We start from the raw sequence: 25412 nt of genomic DNA, 5'->3' as shown, positions 1-25412 counted from the left end.
AGTTAGCCCCTACCCGATCCCCACCCCATTCCCTCCCCATCCCTTCTTCCCATGCTTGGCTTAGTGGTTGACATCTAGTATTATAGCAATTTATCCAAAATTAAAATTGATAATCTCACATAACAGTTTCATTTGTCTGATACCAAGCTTTTGATGACTTAAAGATAACATTTCAATATTTCTTTTTGCTTTCTTTCTTGCCAGAGAATATTTTTTTTCTATTTTTTTAGGTGAAACTATCATATATTTATATATTTATTTTTCAGAAAAAAAACTATCCTAATATGGAATATGGATTCTAGATACCCAAAACGATCTTGAAAAAGAACAAAGCTAGAAGATATATATTTTCTGATTTCAAACCATATAAAGCTACAATAATTGAATCAGTGTAGTACTGTTCTAAAGGCAGATATATAAACCATTGGAGTTAAATACAAGCCTAGAGCTAAATTCTTCCCTATATTATCAAGTTATTTTTGACAAGGTTTCCACGAACATTTGGTGGAGGAAATAATAATCTTTTAACTAAATATTGTTGAAAAATAATAATTACATGGAAAAGAATAAAATTGGACCCTTACCTAATCCCATATACAAGTATTAACTCAAAATAGATAAAAGACCTAAATATAAATCTTAAGACTATAAACTTTTAGAAGAAAATCTGGGTTATAAAACCTCACAACATTGAAATTGGCAGTGATTTCTTGGATATGATTTCAATGGCACAGGCAACAGAAGAGTATACAAACTCCCTAAAAAATAAAAAAATATTGTATATCCAAAGACAATGTAAACAGAGTTAAAAGTTACTAATAGAATTGGATAAAATATTTCCAAATGCTATATCTGAAGGTATATTAATATTCCAACTAGAAATCCTAAAAATTAACAACAATAAAGGCAAACAATACAATTTAGAGATAGGTAAAAGAATAACATAAATAATGAATCTCCACAGATAACCAATCTTAGTTGTCTGTTGGATGAAAAATCTTGTTTCTCTGTTTCTGGTGTGTGTTACCTATTTCTTCTTTGTAGTTAATCTCTTTGAGTATTTTCTCTAGCACTGGTTTTGAAGACATAAATTCCTTCAGTTTCTGTTTGTCATGGAAGCTTCTTATTTTTCCATCTAATTTGATAGAAAGTTTTGCTGGGTAGGAAATTTTTGGCTGGAAGTTGTTTTCTTTCAGGGTTTGGAATATGTTACTCCAAGCCCTTCTGGCTCTCATGACTTGGTTTGGGAAGTCTGGAGTGATTCTAATCGGTTTGCCTCTGAATGTCACTTGGCCCTTTGTTTTTGTTGCCTTTAAGATTCTCTGCTTGGCTTCCACATTGGTCATTTTGACAATTATGTGGCGTGGGGATCCTCGTCTCCGATCCTGTCTAAAGGGAGTTCTATAAGTTTCCTGGATCTGTGTATCAACCTCTTGCTCTATGTTTGGAAAATTTTCTGCTATTACTTCCTTGAAGAGATTATTGATCCCTTTGGTATCACTTTCTTTTCCCTCCTCTATTCCAATTATTCTTAGGTTAGCTCTCTTAAAATGGGCCCATATTTCTTCAATGTCAGATTCCTGCTGTCAGATATTTTTTTTCTAGATTAGAAACTATGCGTTCATTTTTGGAATGTTCATCTTCTAAGAGTGAGATTCTGTTCTCCATGTGGTCTGATCGGTTGTTTGTGCTTTGAATTGAGGCCTTTACTTCATTAATTGCATCCTTTATCTCTTTTTGGCTCTCTTTGAGTTCTTTTTGAAGCACCTCTATTATTTCTACAGTTATTTTCCTGATTTGATCTTTTAGAAATCTCTGATTTTCTGTTTTATCGGGTTCTGATGTTGTGGGGTTGTGGGCATTCATTGCTCCAGTGTTATTCTTCTTTCCTATGATTTCGGAAGTTTGTGCCTTCTCTGGGTTCTTCCCTTGGGTCACTATGACTTCACTTAAGGTGCTCTGGATCTCGAGTCTGTAGTATTTCAGACCCCACTACTCCTTTACTGGGTTGTATCACAGAGTCTCCGACCCAGGGAGTCGATAGAGGCTGCTTTAAACTATGGGAGGTGCCAGGTTGCACGTTCTCCTATGGTATGATATCTCTGCCACTGCCACTCCCCCACTGGGTCAAGTCCCAGGGAATACAATACTGGGATTTCTCCTCTGTGGCCCGCAATTTGACTCACTGTTCTTGAGTTCGCAGATGTAGCTGTACTGGACTCGGTGAATTCGCTGCTACTGCCGCCGGTGGCAATATGGTGCCGCTGCTACGCCCTCGGCCGTGAGGCTGGCTTATTTCTTCTTGGTTTTGAGTTCCACTCTGAGTGCCTGCAGCATGTGCTGAGCTCAGCCACTGGGAGCTTTAGATGTTCCCTGCACTGAAAAATCCTGCCTTGCTGTTCCTCAGCGGCTCACCTCGGCTTGCCGTAGCCGTCCGGTGAACTCACCGCTGCCGCCGGCAGTATGGTGCTGCTGCCGTGTCCTCGGGCGTGAGGCTTGTGTATCTCCTCTGTGGCTCTGAGCTCTGTTCTCAGTCCACTTTCTCTCTGGAGCCTGGTGATTTTTTTGTTTCTCTGGTGATGGTGTTTTCTGGCTATGAAAGGCGCTGATTTTGTGGTAATGGAGATTGGTTGTTAGCGGGGCTCTTAAGCCCCGCTTTTCTCGGTAGCCATCTTCCAACTGGGTCTTTTGTATGGAGGAGATTGTGGTATCATTTTAAGAAGAAAATCATATCTTTGAGGAAAATTATACCAACAGGCAAATTTAAAGCAAATTAGTAGTATTGATATAGGGCTAACTCAACTGCTTGTACTATCCAGGTTCCCTCATAATTATAAATCATAGGAGGTTTGAGATTCACTTCAGCTTCACAGAGCTCTGTAGTGCCAATGCTTGATATAATCTAACTGTATTTTCAAGAGACTAAAAGCTTCTGACTGGCTCCAGGTAAGTCCAGAGTCCACTTTTGGTCCAGAGATCTGTGACTAGTAGGAAAGGTTATATTGTGATAATCACTGGATAGGTGGGTGAAAGGCAGTTCTATAAAGGTAAATATTTCATCTTTGTTCAACATTAGCCAGTTCTACAGAAAGAAGTGGTTAAGTGGAGAAGAGGTTGTGCAAAGATGGTAGAGTAACCCAAACACTAAAGGAAGCCTAGGAATCGTCCATTTTTCTTTCTAATTGCCAGATCCTCTGGTCGTCACCTTTCAGGCCTTACTTTTCCTTTCTTTCTCTTCCCTGTCTGTCTGTCTGTCTGTCTGTATCAGGGATTGAACACAGAGTCATTCAATCTCTTAACTATACTTCCAGCCCTATTTTATCTTATATTTTTGGAACAGGCCTTCACTAAGTTGCAGAGGGCCTCACTAAGTTGTTGAACAAATCTGTCGCCCTCCTATCTCAGCCTCCCAGGTACCAAGTATGGGGATTACCACTGTGTGCCACCATGCCTGGCTTAGGCCTTATCTTTCTTGCTCTTTCTCTCTCGTTGGACACTGTTAACCATGCTTCTTCACACTCTTCTTCACATCCCATCTTATATCTTCTTTCCCATGCCATCCTTTGGAGAGCTGAGTAGTTTCTCTAGCTTTAGCTATAACTTACACTTCAAGTAGATTAAGGCTTAATTTCTATATATGGCTTCTATCCTGAACTGTGGATTTAAAATTTCCATCCTCTCACATTTCCCTTACAGCGTTTTGCGGTGACCTCGAATCCTACCTGTCTACAACCAACCTCATTAATCCTACACCATATTTTTCTATTTTTGCTTCAGTTAAATGTCTGCCATTCATATATTTACCCAAACCTGGTAGCCAACCTTGTCTCCCCCATAACACCCATTATTAACCACCTGCCTATTCTCTATTTACCTCCCAAGTCTCTCTATAGTCCATTGATAGGGTATTGCTACAGATAGATAAATATCACTGTCTCTTATTTGCACAACTGCAGACATTTCTTAACTCTCTGCTCTTGACCTTACTTCTTCGATTCAATTTCTGAAGACCTTTAAAAATATTTTAAAATTGAGTCTGATTATGTCACCCTTTTGCTTACTCTACTTTTTATTCTGCATAAAATAAGGTTCAAACTTCCCAATATAGTATACACAGCCCCAGATCATGCCTTCCAGTCCTGTTTGTACCACTCCTCCCCAACCAGCTGTGCACCTCTGCTTACTCCTAGTTCTCCCACTACCTTTTTCCATGTTTATTTATCTAAGTGTAATTTGTTTCTCTGCTCCAGTGTCTTTCCTTCCATTGTCCACTTGATAAATTTACATTCATTTCTACAAACTTGATGCAGTCGTTGCCCCACTTTGAAGATTATTTCCTGATACTCTCAGTGCCTGGGCTTTCTTAGCATGTCTCTCTCTATGTGGTTCTGGCATTTTATGATTGCTTTTATCATAACATTTATCACATGTATTGCAATTGCGTCCTTGCTGAGTTCTGAGGCTTAATGATATTAGCTATCTTCTGACTTCAAGAAAGACGTGGTGTGTGGATAAAGAAGTGGATAGACCTCCGAGATGATGGACAGATGTGTGTAAAATGCAGTGCCCCACTCTGGGCTCTAAAGATCATCATTTTCTTAGATCCAGAAGCAAGAGGTGTGGGAGATTGTAGAGGTTTTGGTTCCATCCTTGTGGAAACTAAGCTTGACTAGATGGTGGGCATATGAAATAAATACCTCAAAAGGTAGAGAACTACATAGACCTTTCACATTTCTTTCTAGTATGGATGCAAGGAAAGGCTCATACCCTCAGCATTGATCATCAGGGTATTGACACATGACACCTAGGTTGGGTTAATAAGTGGCAAGAAAGTGAACTGGTTCACAGAATACCAGAGGATGAAAATATCTCTCTTTCTATAGAAATATACTTCCTGATCCATCCATGACATTGTTAGAATTTGTGTTTGACTTTCACTCTTGCCCCTTGCTGAAATGCATTCCCCACCCCATTTTCTCCTTACAGGTCCAAAGCCCACCCTTCCTGGACTTCCCATCAGAGGCCAATTGTTGACCTCACCTTGATCACCAATGGTGGTCTAAACTAAGTTGTTCTCTAAAATTAACTTACACACAAGTTTTGTTTCTTTTTCAAGGTTAGACTGTGTTGTGGTATCTCACCCAGCCCCAGTCCTAGAAGCTTTAACACAAGAAGTTGACCTCTCAAACATGCACTGTTGGATAGGGCTTCAGTGGTTTTCCAAGGCAGCTCCCCTCAAAGCAGTGGTCTGGGGTCCAGGACAGTTCCTTCTGAGACTTTGCAGCATGACAGGCTTCCTAAGATTGCAGCTTTTGAGACCCTGACCTGGAATTAAGCAGTGCTGTTGTAATCGCTGCTGTGGACTATAACTAGTTGCAACTTAATTTTAAAAGAAGCTGGACATAAGTGGAGCCCATGGACCACAAGGTCAACATTACTATCTCTGAGGTTTTCCGTCCCTCTGGTGTGTTATATATGCTCCCTAAACATAGGAGAAGTGAAGGGGAACAGGCAATGTAGTTTTCATCTTTTGTATCTACCCCTTAATATGGAGTCGAAAGGAAAGGCATTTGAAAATCAAGTTGTCCTGCTTTTTCCCAAAATTGGACTATTTCAACCCCAAAATGGTTCTTAATGGTGTTACAGGATGCCCCTAGATATTAATCAGCATTTAAAATATCTCTTAGATGCTTCTTTTTGTGGAAGTTAGCCTTGTTTGGATATTGTCTTCTCTTTTAGAAACCTTTTGTATTTCACGTTCTATATCCCTTAATACATTCACCCTGAAAATAATTATAACTTGGCAAAAATATAGTGCATTTATGTATGAAGTCATTCATTTTTACTAATGTGTAACTATGACAGATTATTAAGTATACCTGAAATGTGAAAAATGTCTGAATTTTATTTTTTCATGACTAAATAAGTTAGGAACACATTAAAGGGTAGGTGATTAGTTTATGTCTTAACGTTTGAGGGTTTGCTTGGATATGAATAAAGGGCAGCCACTTCCTTTCTCTCTCTCTTTCAATGAACTTGAGTTGACTCCTTCACATTCACCATAGCAACCCTGATGATCAACACCTACAGGGGCTCTGAAGTGTGCGCCCAAATTTCCCGACGTTATAATGAATGTGTTTGAACTCCAGTATATGAGACTCTCCCAACAAGTTACTGCAAAGCTGATGTAATATTAGAGAGACATTTCCTATTCACAGCACACCATCATGAAGATCTAATCTTAGACTGTATTTGGGGGGACATTTTTGCTCCCTGTACCCTACTCGTGATAATATATAGCTAAGCCCTCTGGTTTCTTGTCCTGCCAGTGGCCAATATAATGTGGTGTGCATCTTCCCAGTTTAAACAAAGAAAGAAACATTGGAAAGCAAATATTGCTGGATCAGACAACTTTAGCTTAATGCATTTTCCCCTTTAATGGGGCTGCAAGCCTCAGCTACTCTAATATTTAACCTAAGCAGGTCCCATTTTCTTATCTATATAATCGCTCTTTTATCTAGGCCAGTTGCTACTGCTAGAGCCACCTCTAATTGGAAGAAAGTGGCCTCATATTCTGCTGGTTTGGACCTGCAAGATTGCTACCTAGAACCTGCAGCCCAAATTGGCATCTGAAATTGGCTCTTTTATAAATAGTTTTGCATATTTTAGCATAAAAAATAAACTTTCAAAGTATAATTTTATTTCAGCCTTCTACTACATGGCATTGTATCACATTACTTTTACATGAATTACAGCTTGATCATTAATTTCATAACCAAAAAAGTGACCTTAGTTCTGCATAATAGTACTTACAACCTTTGGTTTAGATTGTCTTCTATTTGAACTCATCAAGACATTTTAATATTCAAGAGTAATTATTATTTCTTCCATTTAACTATTGGGGTCAGTTTAATGATACATTAATAATTACTAAAGTGAATTGTACACTCTTGTATAGTTAGATTCCTTTAGAGCTCCTGAAAAGACTTGACATCAAAGCCTCTAACTATTATTTATGGTTTACTTTATTTTTTCCTTTTCAAAACACTGCTGTAGATCCGAGTAGTGAACTACTCAGTGAAAATACATTTGTGCAACTTCCTCCAAAATTTAATCAGTCCAACCATCCTTTACTTTTATGTTTCACAGAAATAGCACATTAGCTATGATGGCAAGGCACCTTCAATAACTAACCTGGTAATTACTTTCCTGTGGCCCCTTTTGTGACAACCAGTCTTACTGGACAGTGATTTGTTTAGTCTTAAGAAACAGAATCCAGATAAAAGACAAAGAAAATTGTGTAATAATATATGAACCAGCAGCCACTCGTGTTGGAGAAACAAACATAATAGGACTGAATTTTGTATTTGTACAAGTGAATACACAATGTGAGGCTAAAGCTTTTGTGAAAATCATTTTTTTTTTACATAAATATGCAAACTGAGCTCTGCTGGCACTGAAGATAGAGTTCTGCAAGGGCTCCAAGCAGTTCAGTAACACCACTTCTCAGAATTACATTAAACCAGTTGAGACATGATGAAAGAACTCAAGGTATAAACCCCTCGAGGGCCTGTGAGTCACCATCTAGAAAGGTTCTTGAAAGGGTAAGAACATTTTATAGTTTGATCTATAGGAGCCTGAGAACTAGGCTGCAGGGTAAAGACAAGTTGAGGATTAAAAACTTTCAGAATCTTGACGAATAGAATTATTATTCTAAGAAAGTTCCCAGGAGAAAAGAAAGATGAGAGAGAGAGAGAGAGAGAGAGAGAGAGAGAGAGAGAGAGAGAGAGAGAGAGAGAGAGGTCTAGACACACAGACAGACAGACAGACACATGAGAGACTTTTTCAACACATCTCAACTAGCAACCTTTCTTCTAGGTCAGAAGTTAGCCAAAGATTTTCTGATAATCAGCCCTTATTATCTCGGACCTAATTCAGACCTGTGACACACACGCAGGGTTTTCCAGAGATCAAAATATCTGCAGCAGTCATTTAGGGTATACGTATCAAGAGAAAGTCAAGAATGGGGCTGCAGATTTCGTAATTAGATAAACTTTTCCATAGACTATCTCATAGAAAGTGGCACTTCCTCTGTTTTTCTAGCCCAAATGAACTCTTGCTTTGAAATACATGTGAAATACTATCACAGTTGGGTTTTCCTCTCTTTCATGACTATTACTTTAGTATAGGGTAACAAGCTGCTGCCTTAGGTGATTACAAGAATGGAGATTGTGTTCTTGAAGGAGACAGTCTAGTTTAAATATGTGGCCACTGCTGCAAATCCTGAAGTATAATAAAGGAGTTTGGCCTAGAATTTCTGAACTCAGAGCATTCTAATACCAAGCCACTACCATGAGATAGGACTTTCAAGAGCTGCTCTTCATGTGTTAGACCCAGTATGAGCCAGAGCTGACCAGAGCGCTGGCTGTTCTGTGCTACCTCCCTGGAAGCAGTGGGGCTCTGTTCTTGGCAGTGAGTAGCAGTGGCAGCCATGAGTTTGATATTGATGGCAAGCCAAGGCCAAGGGCAGGCCCTGCGTATAGACATGTTCCCTAGGAGTTTGAATCGCTTCTAACTAAACCCTCCTGGGTGTGATGGCGCATGCTTGTAATTCCAGCACTTGGGAGGCTGAGGCAGGAGGACTACACAGGTTCAAAGCCAGCTTCAGCTACTTAATGAGGCTCTTAGCAACTTAGTGATACCCTGTTTTCAAATAAAATATAAATTAGGTCTGGGAGTGTAACTCGGGAGTAGAAAGCCCCTGGGTTCCATCCCTCGTACCCCCCCCACACAAAAAAACCCCCCTAATTCTAAACACCTTTCCATTTTACCTCCTTGGGTTACACAGAGGATGCTTTGTCTGGAGCAGTTCTCAGGACATTCCATCAGAATGAGAAGAAAAGCTGATTCTTTTGATGAGACACTAAAGTAAGAAAGCAGGCAACAGTGTGAAATAGTGAAATGAAGGAGAAAGAGCCAAGGCAGGGGGTCAACCCAATCTAATGCATTCTTTCCCTTGTATCAGCCCCATCCATGCCTCACCTAGACCTCATGAACCCTTTTGGATTCTATAATTTATCTTCACTTTTGCCCACAAATGAATAGCTTGCAACTAATACACAACAAGATACAGAGAACCTATAAAGGGGGCTTTTGTTCTGTACCTGTTCCTCTGGAAAACAGGTGTAAGTGTCTGCATAGTTAGAAGGATGCCTAAAATACCATTGCTTCTTGCCAGGACGCATCCAGAGGACTCTCATGAAGCCTGGTGTGAAAGCTATGGCCACACCATGCGAGGCGATCAGAGGTTTTATGCTATGAGTGATACATTTAAAGATTTAAAGTAGTTATTAAGAAAACCTACTTCATAAGGACATAAAAACATGTCTATTCAAAAAATTGGAGAAAAAAAGGATTTTTTTTTTTTTTGGTGGTACTGGGGTTCCTGGAAACCCTTCTACCTCCAGGTTTCTTTCTCTTCTCTCTCTCTCTCTCTCTCTCTCTCTCTCTCTCTCTCTCTCTCTCTCTCTCTCTCACACACACACACACACACACACACACACACACACACACACATATTTAAACAGGGTCTTTTAAGCCAGAGAGGCTAGCTTTGAACCTATGCGATCCTCCTGTCTCTGCCTCCCAAGCACAGGGATTACAAGCGTGCGCCACCACGCCTGGCCAGAAGGATTGTTTTTCACTGAAATTATGATACATAAGCGGGAAGTGGTAGAGCACACGTGTAATCACAATACTTAAGAGGCTGAGTCAGGAGGCTCGCAGGTTTGAAGCCAGCCTCAGGAGCTTAGTGAGGCTCTCAGCAACTTAGTGAGAACCTGTTTCAAAATAAGGAATAAAAAATAAGGCTGGGAGTATAGCTCAGAGGTAAAATGCCCCTGGGTTCAATACCACACACACACACAAAAAAAGAAATTAAGAAACATACTCATTGATGAACTCCAAACCCAAAAGATCTGAGAACTCCCCATTTTAGAGATCACCTAGAAAGTTCAAAGCTTTTCTGAGTCTCCTTAGATAGAAAACTTAAACTCCACTCCTGTGTTACATTTTCTACAGTTTATGATTCCCAGTTCAGGCTGTTACTCACCAGTAGGAGAATGTAGTGCAGGGCAAGCGTGGAAAATACACTCATGAAAAATAGAGGTGTTTCAAGCTGTTAAGAACCCAAGTTCACTTAACCTGGGCTTTGAGTCTGGGCCACCCAAAGAAGAATCTTACAGACCCTCTTTCCAACCAACCCTCTTAGGTAGTCTTTTGCTGGAATATTATATGTGACTAGAGGGGAGGAAACAAGAAGTGAAATATTTTTTGCCCACAAACACTCCTATGTACAGGTGAATTCCAGACCTTGCCAACATGCCTTCATAGAAGAAAGTCATCTGTGAAGCCCAGGGAGATATAGGGTTTGAAACTGACAAAGGGATTTGGACTCGGCTTAATTTCTAGAAAAGTAACTTTCTGCCCATAGATCTTCTATTTCCTTTAATAAGCAGTATTTCTTTAAAAAGAAAAAAAAATACCAGCCTCCTGTCCCATGCCTCAGGCAGTCTTCCTGTATAAAGCGATCTGTGGCAAACAGTGAGGCATCCCAGCAGCTTTCTCTGTGAACTCTGGCCTGGGGCTTCTTAGAGCCTTTTAAAGAAGTGTCCCACAGCGCTCCCATTTTGGTCTGCCCTTTCTCTTCCCATGTCTCTCTGGTGCATCTTTTCTCCGATTCTTCTTCACAGTGTCATTTTGGGTGGGGGAAGTGCAAGCATGGGCCCACGCTGGTGAGGGGCTTTCACTCAATCTGAAGAAGTCAGTCTTGGCCTGCCTCGGTGTTTCCAGGCGTGGGGCAAGGGAGCAAACACACTGTCCACCCGTTTCCCATGTACAGAGAGGACTTCGGCTCTTTGCACTCTCTGAGACCTTTGCCCTCTGACCAGATTTCTCACCTGAAGATCCCAGGGCCTTTCCTAACTGTTAAACAATTTCAGGAGCTGAAATGTAGTGAAAAGATGTCGTTGCTCTTTACAGGGAGGTAAATTAAGGATGAATGGAAACTTAGCACTGGAATTGAATCCTGACTCTGTTATTTCCATCTTTAAATCAAACTGTTTTCCCCCAGAATTATATATAAGGATTAAAGCCACTTGGTGGAAAAAATATTACTATGGAATGCTGTATCGTGTGAAGTTTGCAATTGTTATGAAGAGTGCACTGTGTTTGTAACTCAGTGTGTTGAGATTCTTATAAAAAGGTGTGTTGAAATAAAGGTTTGCATCTAGCGATCATGCATATTAATTTAGTGCAAGCTCTTGTTTTAAGAAGTTTTATGTGGTTGAATTGACATTGCTTAATTGACATTGCTGGAAAAGTTAAGCATAACTTAGGAGTCATTTAGAACTATGAGTCACTTTCCTGACAAGCCAATAAGGTAAGAGAACCCGGGTTGCAAAACAATCACTAGCCCAGCCTGAGGGATTCTGGAAATATATTATAGGTATCAGTTAAGAAAACAAAGCGGTAGTGTTTTGCCACGCTGCAGAGAGCAAGGTTGCTAAACAAACCAAACAACTGCACTGACAATGCCAATTTTTACATTCGTTTCAGAACAAGGGCTGCTCAAGCCACCAGAGGTAAGACTAACATTTAAAAATTCTTCTATAACCTTTGCCTTTAGAGTTGTTTGCTAACTTAATCAGGCTTGAGCTTTTACCGTGCTAAGTGTGCTGAAAGCATGCCTACAAAGAGAAATGGAGAAAGTAACCAGGTGCTTGGGAATGAAATGCAGGAGTTAAATAAGAGGTACTTTCCCTGTCACTCTCCGGAGATCATAGGTTGCCGGACAAGGTGAATATTTTGTTTTAACATTGTGTTTGAAATGGGACAGTTAGTGCTGAGGGAAGGGTGACCTTCATCCCAGGAAGTGGGTAGACATGTCCCCTGTCATGAAATGTGTCACTGCCCAACATTTGCCAGTACTAAAAATTTTAAAAGAGTTCATCTAAGTATATGGTTTTATATTCCGAGTAGTTTTCCATTTGAACACAAACATGATTACTGTTATATCTTATTAATCAACTCACGATCGGAAAACATTTTCATTTGGTTTAACACAGTCTCCTAATAGTTTAGAAGTGTGATCCCTGTAACTTTTCAGAATAAAAAAACTTAAGAAATACATAAGAATGAAAATTATGGCAGATTCTAGGTGACCATTGTCTTGGCCTTCAACCAGAGGAACAAATGTTTCACCTGACCTTCCAAAAATACCATAGCAAAGGCTTTTTTCTTCCCTTTTTTTCTTTTTTTTTTCTTTTTTCAGTGCTAGGAATCAAATCTAGGGTCTCATATGTTCTAGGTAAGCACTGTAACACTAAGCTGCCCTCAGCCCCATAGCAAAAATTTAAAAAATATCACAGCAGAGGAAATTAAAATATAAAATGTATATGAAAAAAAGTAATCTGAGAATTTCAGAAGAGATTGACAAAAACTGTTTACCAAATTATTTTAATATGTACCCATATTAAAAGCGCCGTGAATCTCTAACACCAAAATTTTAATTTAGAGAAACAATAAAAGTGTTATAATACAATTAGTATGTTTTTAAATAAGGTGGCATTCATATAGTCAGCTAAAAGCAAGAAAAATACAGACACATGCCACTGCTTCTGGTTTATTTTTAATTTTTTAAGACAGATTCCTTGTAGAGTTCTGAAATTCAACTCATTCTTACTGACCATTTATCCTATTAGATAGATGTATTTTTTTTTTGAGAAAAATAGTTTCATTTTATTGTAATAAAGGACTGTGAAGTGGGCATATTTACAGAAAGCAAGTGTGCTAATAAGAAATGGTTAATATTTTCACATGATATTAAATAATTCTCTCAGGCACTTTTATACTCTTAAAAATTACACGCAGGCCTATCTGTGAAAAGAATTAATTTTCACATTGATCTTTTAAAATGTAGCATCAGTTTTTTAGTGACCTGCTTAACTTTTGAATATAATAAGTGTGATTTTTATTTGGTGTGTGACTGCACTAAGAATCTCTACTTTGGAGGGAGAATTATGATAAATTATTCTGCAGTCCAATTCTACTTGGAAACCTTAGTTGGTTTAAGAGAGTATAGATAAAAACTTTAAGAAGTATCCTTTCACCCTGTACCAATTGTTGACCAAGTGCCTTCTCCCATGAAAATTATGAGGCCTTTTTTTGTAAGTTCTGTGATTTTTTAAATTCTTTTCCTTCCTGAGGACCTATTTCTCTCCGTGTATTGGTTTAGAGGTCAGTGTTAATAGTTGTAATAGTTTTTATCTCAATTTTATGCTTGGTTCTCAAGGTAGGTAGTTTGTCATGGCCCAGGATCCCTAGGCTCCGTAGCCAGAGTTGAGATGTTTACCCATCACCCATTCTACACTGGCCCTGCAGAACTCTGATTTTAAGAAGAATGCTTATCATTACTTATTTATTAAACTATTTTAAATCCACTAATCTCAACATTTGGTAGGCAGAGACAGGAGGATCGTGGTTTGTGAACAGCCTCAGCTACTTAGTGAGGCTCTTTGCAACTCAGTGAGACCCTGTTTCAAAATAAAGAATAAAAAATAGGGCTGGGTATGTAGCTCAGAGGTAGAATTTCATTGGATTCCATCCCCAATACTACAAAAAAATGAAGAAAGAAAAATAAGTAAATATAAATAAATCCACTCCTTAACTCATATTAAAACAGAAGAAAACCAATGCTGACTTCTAGATAGCAAATGAAGCTTTGTTTGTTGGTAGAATTTTCCCCCCACTAAAAGAGACAAGAAGACAACAAGAGAGATTCTTGGGAAATGAATGCTTCTTCTTCTTCTTCTTCTTTTTTTTTAAACAAATATAAGTTATCAAGGAATGAACAAGTAAATTCCCAGGTGCTTATAAAATGCGGTTGGCACCTCACTGGTGCCCTCTGGATAAATCTGGAGAGACTGAGAAGGCCTTGAGACTGATTCTCCAGGTCCCATGAGCTGTAACTGAGAGTGTGCAGGGATGGCTGCTGACCGCCCTCCTCTCCTTCACTTCTTGCCAGCGACATGGTCCTGTCCAGCCCTGTCCTAGGTTTTTGAGAACACAGGTCAGGCAGTGAAGTGTATGAGATGAGATGACAGAATGACAATTGAATTTTGCATCTTAAAACTGTTCAAAAAAATGTTCCATGTTTTTCAGAATATCAAACACCTTTTAGGTGCTTTTGAAGCATAATGAATCTCAAAGTCTCTAAATACATGTGGCCTAAGTAGCTGAAATCCCTTCTTGTTTTTGAAATTTCTTTCTACTGCTCACTTTTCTCGTAGAAGAGTTTCTGGTTTCAGGGTGACTGATTTTCAGTAATTTATCACGAGGAAGAACCTTCCCCATAAACAGGATAACAGGCCAGTCGTGGTGACAGGTGTCTGTGGTCCCAGCTTCTCCAGGGCCTGAGGCAGGAGGATCCCTGAGTCTACAAATTTGGGGCCAGCCTGGACACCATAGTCATTCTCAAGAACAAAACAAACAAAAAACAGAGAAGCAATAACTTAGTAGAAGAATATATCCTTTAGGCATTTAAACATTCAAAATTTCACAAATAATAAGTATAGCAATGATAAACTCTCACTTAGTAATCCTTAACCTGTGTCAGAAACTGTTCCAAGCATTTAATATGTATTAACTCATTTAATTCTCATCACTAACGCTATGAAGCAGGTGCTGCTAATATCCCCACTTTGTAGATGAGAAAACAGGCAGAAGCATACTAAATCCAAATTATTTTATTTCTCTAATCTAACTCTTTTTTTTTTTTTGGTGGTACTGGAGTTCCTGGAAGCCCTTCTACCTCTGGGCTACACTCCCAGACCTATTTTTACATTTTTATTTGGAAACAGGGTCTCCTAAGCCAGCGTGCGCAGCTGGCTTCGAACCTGCGCGATCATCCTGTCTCTGCCTCCTAAGCGCGGGGATTACAAGCGTGCGCCACCACACCCGGCCTAATCTAACTCTTAATAATTGCACTATGTTGCCAATATTAATCCTAAATCCAAGGCAGCAGAGAGTTGCTCTTGAACTTAGGGTATCTTTTTCACATTTTAAATTTATAGTTTCTAAATAGTGCTGGATTAGGGATTCAAGGACTCAAACCAAAAGGTTGAATTCCTTTCTTGCCTCCCAAGCACTTCCATATTATAAGCTATATGATCAGTAGATAGACGGCTCCTAGTGAACATTTAAATAGTAAAGGGATATATGAGAAGGAAATAGGGGCAAGATAGCCATCAGTATATATATTTTTCCTATTGAAAATATTATCAGCTATTGTGTTCTTAATAAGTAGAGCTGCAGAAGTTTCAGGTAGAACAGGTCTTCCTTTGAAAGCAGCTTTCTTTCATGTTATCAGATAGGCATCTATAACTATCAGGCTTGCCCTCCAATGCTGAGGCCACCAAGAAGCCCAGAGCCACATTTCCCTCTCAGGCATAGAGATGCTGTTTATAATGTTTCTTGCTCAACAGAACTTCAGTGCTGGTTTCTTTTTATTTTTTGCTAGTCTGGGGATGGAACCCAGGGGCATTCGACCTCCAAGCTACAACCTCTGCCCTATCTTTTATTCTTTACTTTGAAACAGGTTCTCACTAAGTTACAGAGAGCCTCACTAAGTAGCTGAGGCTGTTCATGGACCGTGATCCTCAGGCCTCAGCCTCCCGAATGCTGGGATTACAAGCATGCGCCACCACGCCCAGCTTCAGTGCTGATTTTAATGATCCTATTAGTCCTTGACAAATCAGTTTTGAAAGTTTGTTGGGGTATATAATCAAAACTTACCTTTTGAAAGTTTCTCTAGTTTGCTTTTACCTGTACACAATCTGAAAACCCCCATTTGAAACATTTAACTTGTAAAGGAAAACAACCACAGAAATGTACACACATGGCTAGTGTGTATTAAGCAGAAGCAAGTGTGTCCTGAATGAAACCAAGTTCCCACACAAAGGCACAACCTGAACACACATAAAAAGAAAAGCGCTTTTGTGAAAACCTAAATTAATGGTAGACATGGACTCAACTTCTTATCCATTTGTATAATAAGTGAAAAATCAAATGTTCCTTAATTAGTGAGATTATCATAGTTATTAGGTAAGGATCAATTTAATGCTTGTGAAGTCAAATGTGTAACCATGCATAGTAAGGATTTAAAATCTCTTGTTTTGCATCTTATCTATAATTTTTGTAACGCTCAGGTTTTCTTATGGATTCCTTTTCTATAGTAAGAATTGACTGTTACGGTTCCAGAGCTGTATATTTATTTCATTTTTTAAAGTATTCAAATGCAACTGGCCCACAATTAAAACACCATTCTTATTTAAGTGCTAAAATTAGGGTTCCAGATCTCTGTCTTGAGGTTGCATATATTCCTTACTCTCTGATCTGTCAGGCCCTAAACATAGTTAGGGTGTTAAAAGATCAGTTTAAGTCTTTTCCCCATATGTCTTTGCTAGAAACATTTTAAAACCAAGAAGGGCTGCTTGGTCCTTGTTTTCCTAGCTCTTGTAGTCACTCTGACTGAAGAGAAAGAAAAGGATTACAATTTCTAAAAGTTGGCACACAAAAATATTTTTTCTTAGTGTGATAAGATATTTGATTAGTCAAGTGTAATGATGTTTGCCAGCCACAGTGACATGTGTCTGTAATCCCAGCTATTTGGGAGGCTGAGGCAGAAGGATCTCAAGTTCCAGGTCAGCATGGGCAGCATAGTAGGACCAAGTCTCAAAATAAATAAATAAATAAATAAATAAATGGAATGATGTTGAAGTGAAAGACTTATTAGAGGAATTCATTTAAAAGGCTAAATTATGAAAACAAACTTTGAAACTATGTTTTGTTTAAATTTAGCTATGTTTTTAATTGGGAAAGATGCAACATTCCTTGACCTTCCACAGTGTCAGAAGTAATTTCATAATTCAAAGTCACCAACACATATTTGTTTTATCTTTCTGCACAGAAACGGACCAATGGACTCCAAAGACATACCAGACAGGTGGATCCAGGTGTGTGTTTCTGTAACAATTTCAGTTTTAAATGATTATGAAAGTGTATGGGAATTTCTCTAGAAAGTCAGGCATATTGTTGGCCTTTGCTCCTCACAGCTTTGCCTATACCATGTGACCAGGAGGCCAAAGGTCTAAAATGTAAATCATTCACATGACCAGTAACTCAAGCACCATGCAGCATCAGCAGCTGAGTTGGTTATTTGCTTCCTGAGCTGCCTCAGGGTGCCTGGTTAATGCTGATGTACCCAGCACCCTCCCTGGACTCTCTCCTAAATCTGGTATGAAAACCACCCAGAAAGCTGGTGCATAAAAATTAGCATTTTTACAAAGGAGTCAGAGAGAGCAGACAACTGGAGCCCTTCCACTGGCAAAGTTTCTCCATCTTAATCCATATGATTTTGTAACAAGAGCAAGTATTCACTCTCAAGGCCAGTGATTTGTCTGTAGAAAACATTCAGTTTTTTTCTTTTTAACTTTGTGAAGTTCTCTCTATCATTCTGTTAGGATAATTATTTTTTTTATCCATTAAGCAGTGCCTTCCACAATTTAATGATCAAATACTTTCTTCCCTACAAGAGTCTATTGTTGTAGGTAAAGGGTATTCACAACTAAAGGATTCCAAATCTCTGAACTGCAAACCAAATGGAACAAGAAGGATAGAATAGCCTTGCTGAAAAATCACTTAAATTATGTGTTTTGTTTTCTCATCATGAGCAATGTTCGCCTAGTTGTAAAGTTTAGTTTTCAAAGCATTAGAGCTTTTAACTGAAACCACACCCATGGTATCCATGCCAGTTTATGAGCTGTCTGAGATTTATGGGAGCTTTGTTGCCTCTGGCTAGAAACTGCCTTACTTTTGTCCTGGGATCAGTTTAAATCTTTTAACTACAGAACAAAATTGAAGCCCTTAAAAAAACATAGGGTTCTGGTTTACTTTTTAATAGTTTTAACTTTCCCAAGACAGTTTTTCCCTTTAGAAAAGACTCTGCAGAGACTTTTGCTCTAGTTATGGAAGTGTATGACTGTGAACATAGTATATTTTTAACTTATCTCATGGAAATGGAATTTGTATTTTTATTTCAGAAAATCATCTTAACCTTTGTAAATGCTATTTTAAAATATTTTTTCTTTCTTCTATGGACATTGTTGTTGAGTTCAATCATTTCCCTCCAGGGAAATGCATTTTGATATTTATAGTTTGTCAGTAGGAACGTATTGAACTCTGAACAATTTACTTTATGGCCAAACTTTTCTAGGACCTCTCAAATTATTTAAAGGAAAATATGGTGAATTTATGGATTATAAATATGGCCGAGTAGGTCAATAACAAAATAATTTGCACTCCTTTATCATAAAGGTGATGGATTTGCTCAGGTCCAGCTATTCTCAGTATCTGTCTTTGTCTGAAGATTTAGAACTTCATGAAGCATAAACTCACAAATACAAAAGAGGCACCGCTGTGTATCATAAAAGTATGTTTATAAAAGAAACACTGCTGTGTGTTTGTAAAAGAATATAGTATACTCTCCTATTATGTATAATAAGTAGGCATAAGTATATTTCTCTACTTTCCTAAAGAAGCAAAGTTGATAATCTTGCTTTTGGAGTCCTGATAAACTAACACCTCTCTCTCCCTTCGGCCTTGGATATAGATATTAGATATGAATATTGATTGACATTTCTCTGACCCTTTCTGTTGTCAGGGTTCAAAGTTTCTTAGTTCAAAGTTAGCCAGGTCCTGATGTGACCTTTGTTTAACAAGTATTCAGTTTGGGAAAAATGTTTCATCTAAGATTTTAGACCAGGGATCTTTACAATCAAGGCTGCATAAACCAACTCCTCCCCCAAGAGCAGAATTTTCTGATGGTGCTTTTACTGTAGAAATGCCTTTTATTTATTTTTTCTAATTTAGCTTATTTAGTTGACATCTCTAAGTGCTAATACACCTTCCAGGCCTCTGTTTTTTCTACAAGTGTCTTGTAGGGGGGAAAAATGATTCAACCATTTGAGAGGCTAAGTATAACTACTTTACCAGGTTCAAATTTCAGAGCAATGTTCAAAAGTGAATTATTTATCTTCTCCTTACTGTTTTTGTGTCGGGAAAGGACTTAACACACAGTTGTGTGAAGTGGTAGGTACTTAATAAATATTTGTTACATGGATTGAGTGACTACATACTTTTTCTGTAGGTATTGGCTCTTTTGCTTTGTAATTTTTCCTGTCACTGTGCTAATGGGCCATGCCATAGTCTAGTGGTAGGAAGTGAGGCTCTGAGACACATTTTCTAGGCTTGGGACTGGACTTAGCTGTTTACTTGCTTTTTGATCTGAGGTAATTTGCTTTCTCTCTGTGTGTTTTCTCATTTTTAAACAGAGAATAATAACAGTACCTACCTTACAAAAATTGTGAACATTACATTAGCTAGTACATGTAAAGAATTTTTGAAATTGCCCAGTATGTAGTAAATGTGATAGCAGTTATTATACTAATTAGTTTGTATTAGAGCGTGATATTTAATAATTGGATATTTTGTCATGTAGAGAATCAATAATATTTGCCAGTTATTTCTTTGCAAACAGACCCTGAGTTTTATGTTCAATTTTCATTGAAGCAAGAAGTTATATAATCATAATAATTTTCAGATTTGCTGTTATTTTCTGCTTATCTAATGGCTTCCAAGATATTTTCCCCATCTTTACCAACAGACACAATCAATAGTAATATTTGGGAGTTTTTTGGTGAAATTATTAAAGACAAAGAAGGAAAACTACTGAGGTTTAAAATGTGTATTGTAGAGTTTCTTCAAACCCAAGAAAAATATGAGCATTGTGGCTTGTTAACATTTAAAACATGAGTTCTTTAGTAATGTGCTTAATCTTTATAAGCAATATTTGCAAATGACTTTGCCCTTTATTTTTTCTTGCCTTCTATTGTGTGCTAAGAATTTATCTTAACTGCTTTTATAAATGTAATACTGTGTTAGATGCAAATTCTTTTGAATTACTTAAACATAGCAGGGTATTTTCATCAGCTTGTACCTTTTTTTTCTGAGACAGATGTTGGTATCAGGAAAACAACACTTATAACAGACAGATCAATTATTTCAGGAACACGGAGGTGCTAGGCCTTTTTCAAGAACACATGAGATCATAAATCTCAAGAAAATCTGAGCAGTGGTGTAATATTTTTTGCCTAGAGTAGCATTCAAGGTCAAAGTTAACAATTACATTTTAATTCTTACCTTTAAAAAATCCCTTCTAAGTATAAGAGATACAAGATGCATGTGGTCAATCTGTATGCCAGGGCATGTTTTTTTTTTTTTTTTTATGTTTTCCTTGTCTTCTGACAACTGTAAAAGTGCCTTGTGTTTGTGGAATATCATGTAGTTAAGTCCACATTCACTAGCTTCTAGACAATTGAGCCCATTATTCTGTTGTGCCGCCTGAAGATTAGATGGAGCAGGTGGGGAATGTTTGGTAGCTCACTCCAGCTGTGAGCTTCAGTTACTTGGGTGATTTGTGATAACCTTGAATAGTAAATGAACAGATAATGGTTAAATTGATAACAGTCCTTTCCCTGTGCTCTGGCTTCCCCTTTGCTCATTGTTAAACTCCTGATTACAGAGAGATACCTGTGGCTTAGAAAGGCTCTGTTCTTATTCACCCAGAAGATGTCTTAACCATTTCTTAGCACAGACATCTTCAAAGATGATCACTTTCTCTTTCAGGTGGGTAGGGTTCTTACATACCATTCCTGTTGTTCTTGTTGAAGAAAGGAATTCAAATAATCTTTCTTTCTCATTTCTCTGCAATGAATCTTAATCACTGGGTTCTACTGTCCCAGTTTTTTCAAGTTCATTTCTTTCAATGTGAAATACACTTTTACACATTTACAATTATGCTCTCAATGTTTAGATTAGGATTTATATTTGATGAGAAATTATTTTTGGAGGTGAAAGAAGAGATAGAAGTAGGTTTGACTGATTAATATGGAAATCTTACAATCTATGGAAACTTATTATTGATTACAGACAAAACTTATTTATTACAGCCTTCGAGAATGAACATTTGTTTTCCTCACTTAAAAAAAGAAAAAAAATGTGTTTCAGATCAGTGATTTTAAAAATACCGTATTGCTATTTTTCTCATCAATGTTTCTATTTGGAAATTAAAATATAAAATATCTTTATAGATAATATGTTTTAAAACAAATCTAAAAGAAATCAACAATTCTGTTTAGACTTGGAATGCATTTAGCAATTCTTTGAAATTAAGATACTAAGAAGAACCACATTAAATTGTAATTTAATATAATAAGCTAGCATAACACAATTTTATCTATGTAAATAAAAACAGCTAGACATGAACCAGCTTGTAAGCGATTTGGCCTCACATTTACTTGTCTTTTCCAAATCATTTTGCTTCTTTGCATGTACTGTATAAATATAGATACTTTGTGGGTTTATAGGACTATTCACTAATTGTTAAGAAATCATGTCATTTATATATGAAACATGATACCAAAATGTTTACGAAGTATATTTATACATAGTTATGTGCCCCAAAACCTTTGTTTCTGTACCTTTTTCTTTTCTAGGTAAATATACATTGTTTTGTAATTAACGACATTACTGTGCTTGATGTCACATATGGGATTATTAAAATAATAAAATATTTGAATCATTACAGGGCCTATTTCTAGGTCATTTATCAACTTTTAAAAATAATTTTTGTTATCATAGTAATTATATTTTAGAAGATAAACTATGTGTCTACTAAACATTTAGAGAAAAATCCTTAAAATGTAGTCTTGAACTACTGAGCTATTTTGAACATTCATCATTGATAAAATCATCCTTACTTGAGAGATCAGATATGACCTGCATTTTCTTTTTTTATATATGTGGCCATGCTAGTTAAATATTATTACATTTCAGAAAAAAAAAGATTCAGAAATTTCTTATGGGCCAACTACCTGAGAGCCAGGTAACTAGTTTTAGAGTTTAGGTCTGAAGTTTTATATGAAAGACATCAATTGGGTAAAAACATTAGCTTTGAATAGCAGTATTTGATGCAAGTGATATCCAACTGCCATCAGGAGAGAAGACATTGATCAAGTATTTGTTAAGATCATAATAATGGTTTATGATCTTATTAATACTATAACTCTATATTACAAATAGTGAGAATGGTTAGCAAATTAGAACATTGGAGTTGTAGTTTGTGGATTTGTTGTCAAAGTGACTCATCCTGGTAATTTGTTATCTGTCACCATATTCAAATCAAATTGATTTTAAATTTTTTAATTTGCATGGAAAAGCTTGTTGGGTTCTTATAATTGTTTTTACAATTCTTTTTTTTCCTATGAGTCTAACTCATTTTTTTTCTGTATAGATGTTAGAAATACATAGAAGTATGCTTCCCTTTGAACTTGAAATTTTGTTGGAGAGATAAAGATACAAGCATAGCATGCTTAACAATAAAACCACTCCAAAATATGACAGACTTCCAAAGTGTGTGGTATATGGTATAGGTTTATGCATAGTGTCACTGGCAGTGTGTATAACTGGGGAAAATTCACCATGGGCTGAAGAATTTCACAGGAGGAGGAGACAAAAAAATCTAGCTGTTAAGTCAATAAAAGTAATTTTATTAAAGCTACAGATGTATAAATGAAGCTATAAATCTTTGAGCAGGTTTGGGTCAAAGTCTCTGTCAATGACTGTGCTTTTGTTTGTGGAGTAAACCCATTTCAAACCAGTTCAAGGCGGAAAAAGGGTAAGGCATACTGAAGTGTTTAGCTTCAGGCAGAGTAGGCTCCAGGGCCTCAGTTGATACCCTCAGGGCTCCTTTCTCCCTGTGTCTCAGTTCTCCTTTCTCCTCTGTACACTTTCTATCAATGGGCACCTAAAACAGGTTTGTCTCATTTACAGGCAAAGGTGTCCATTAGCAACTCTCAGCTAGTGAGTACTGAGAAAGTACAATAACTGTTTCCCAGCATATCTAGCACCAATTCCAAGGGAGGCTTTAATTGACCCAGGTTCGACGATGTGCTCAATCTGAAGTGATCCCTGTAGCCAGGGTTCCCTGTGACTGGGGCACCTCACTTTTGTTGTCCACTTTCAAAATGGGGCATGGAGCTGATCTCTGTCCCCATGGAATTTGTTTTCTGCAGTTCTATGTTAACAAAAGAGTGGAGGAGGGAAAAAAAGAGAAGCTGGATTTGAGCAGGTTATTGGGTCTGTCTTTGATTGTGTGCAGCAGTTCCAGATAGTTTATCTATGGACATTCTTTGGCTGGGCTTCTCGGGTCTCCTGCTTTCTTCTCCCTTTTCCAGTTTTAGGTTCAGGTATTTGTTTTTTGATAGCAGAAGAGATAATTTTTTTTCCTTGAAATAAGAACTGAAGATTCCCAACTAAAGTGTTTCCCAACTGCTAGCTTTGATTTGCAGCAATACTAAGAAAACAGCAGTTTTCTTGCCATGTGACCAATCTTCTTGTAAGTTGTCATCGCACCTAAAATATCAGGTTGCTTTCCTCCTTTGAATGCAGGTACCGTGTTATTAGCAGGTGGTAATCCTTTGTCCCATTACCTACTTGAATATTAGTACAGATTGTCCCATTGGAAATCAGAGCAAACAGGACCAAGCATAGCATGTTTTGTGGGGTCAGGAGGATGCAAGAGGCCCTCAGGGCTGGAAGGATCTGAGAGAGGATGTGGCAGAGTCAGAGAGCGCAACCCTGCAGCCATTAAGAGTCTAGGCCGCATTCTCCCACTGCAGCAATAAAGGAAAAAGAGGAGAGGAAGAGAAGGAAAGGCCTGGTTGAGTTTTGTTCTTACTAGGCATATCATTCACATCAGGAGTTTGAATTGCCCGAGGTAGTCCTGTGGGGTTGTTTCCACTGAGGCTCTACAGTGGTGTGGATCAGGCTTATATCCTGCCCCTCCACCTCCTAGTTGAATAATCTTGAGAGGCTTTACCTGTTCCATCATCTCTGTAATGGAGATAACTGTAGTAACTACCTTCTCATATCATTTCAAAGGTTACATGGGATAGTAAAGCATTCATCAGTAAAGTCTAGCACACAGTAAGTGATCTGTAAATGAGGAGATGATCATGACCACAACTAGTACATATACACACCTGTGTTGATTTTCTATTGCCATGTTACTCTACATTTTTCAGCTTAAGATGCCAGGCATTTTTCCTATCACAGTTTGTGTGAATCAGAAATCTGAGCCTGGCTTTAACTGGGTTGTCTACTTCATGTTTTTGGACAAAATGTCTCTGAAGATGTTGGCCAGGGCTTGGTTTTATTTGAAGCTTCACCTGGGGAAGGGGTCACTTTCAAACTCTCATAGTTGTTGACAGGAATTTATTCCTTTTGATTGTTTTCTTGAGGGCTTCAGTAGCTGACACATGTGGCCAGAGGCTATCCCCCAGTTCTTTGGTATATGAGACTTTCTAATGTGGATGCTTGCTTCATCAGCATGTATAAGCCAAGAAGGTGCTAGAGTATTCTAGCAAAATGGAAATTAGCATCTTACTTAATACAATGATGGAAGTAATGTCCTATCAAGGATCATTGGAATCTTTCAGCAGAGATAACAAAACTCTGAGAGGTTAAGAAATTTACCCAAAGTTACACAGCATCTAGTGAAGACCAAACTTAGGCCTAGTATGTTTGGCTTGAGTTCTTCTTTGTACCCTACTTATGCAAAGACATGGACAGAGGATAGCTTATTTCCTGAGGTCTAGCTGTATAGTACAGCACAATTTAGCAGTGAGTCTGGTCTGCTTTTCAGAGTTTATTAGTGATTGCTATTACTAAGCAGATTTATGGGTGGTTTTATTTTATACATTGTTAATTTTGAAAATGTTAATCTGAAATTGCTACAGTATTTCAATTAATTTAGACGATTAAAACTTAGCACCAGAAGAATCCCTAGCAGAAGATAAGGCAGCTAATTAGGGTTCTGAAACAAACAACTGTAGACACTGGCACTGAAACATGCTGGGTGGAGGACACCCAGCAAAATGCACTCTGCTTCACAGCTTTGAAATGGAAAGAATAATTTCTGGCAGTCTAAATATTAAATTTGAATGTGGTTGAATTATTTTTATTTTTAAAAAAGCTTCTCAAGGCATTAACTATTTATTATATAATTTAAAACATTATACAGTTCTGAAACATTGCTTTACATTACTGTGCAGTATTACCTATTGAGTAAGTTAGAGCTATGATGGGAATGAAATTTAGATACTTAAAGGTGCAACAGCATAGATTTACTTCTGATAACTTGACCTTCTTGGATAAGCTAAAGTTTTGTACTTTTA

The 25412-nt window shown here is 37.7% G+C and overlaps 1 protein-coding gene across 2 annotated transcripts in view; it reads left to right on the top strand.

Annotated features, from left to right (window-relative positions):
* VAV3 (vav guanine nucleotide exchange factor 3) overlaps nt 1-25412 on the top strand; it is a gene marked incomplete at both ends in the record, with an annotated part of 378650 nt that overhangs the window by 243149 nt on the left and 110089 nt on the right. For both annotated transcript variants that reach the window (XM_080690386.1, XM_080690385.1), the window contains 2 exons: nt 11617-11642; nt 17027-17072. In XM_080690386.1, the coding sequence (XP_080546512.1) occupies nt 11617-11642; nt 17027-17072 (72 nt within the window). The remainder of the gene's footprint in view (nt 1-11616; nt 11643-17026; nt 17073-25412) is intronic.

Source organism: Muscardinus avellanarius, assembly GCF_963383645.1.
Source record: "Muscardinus avellanarius genome assembly, chromosome: 3".
Lineage (NCBI taxonomy): Eukaryota > Metazoa > Chordata > Mammalia > Rodentia > Gliridae > Muscardinus > Muscardinus avellanarius.
Note: the sequence above shows the minus strand (reverse complement) of the source record. Positions and strands in the feature narration are given on the sequence as shown.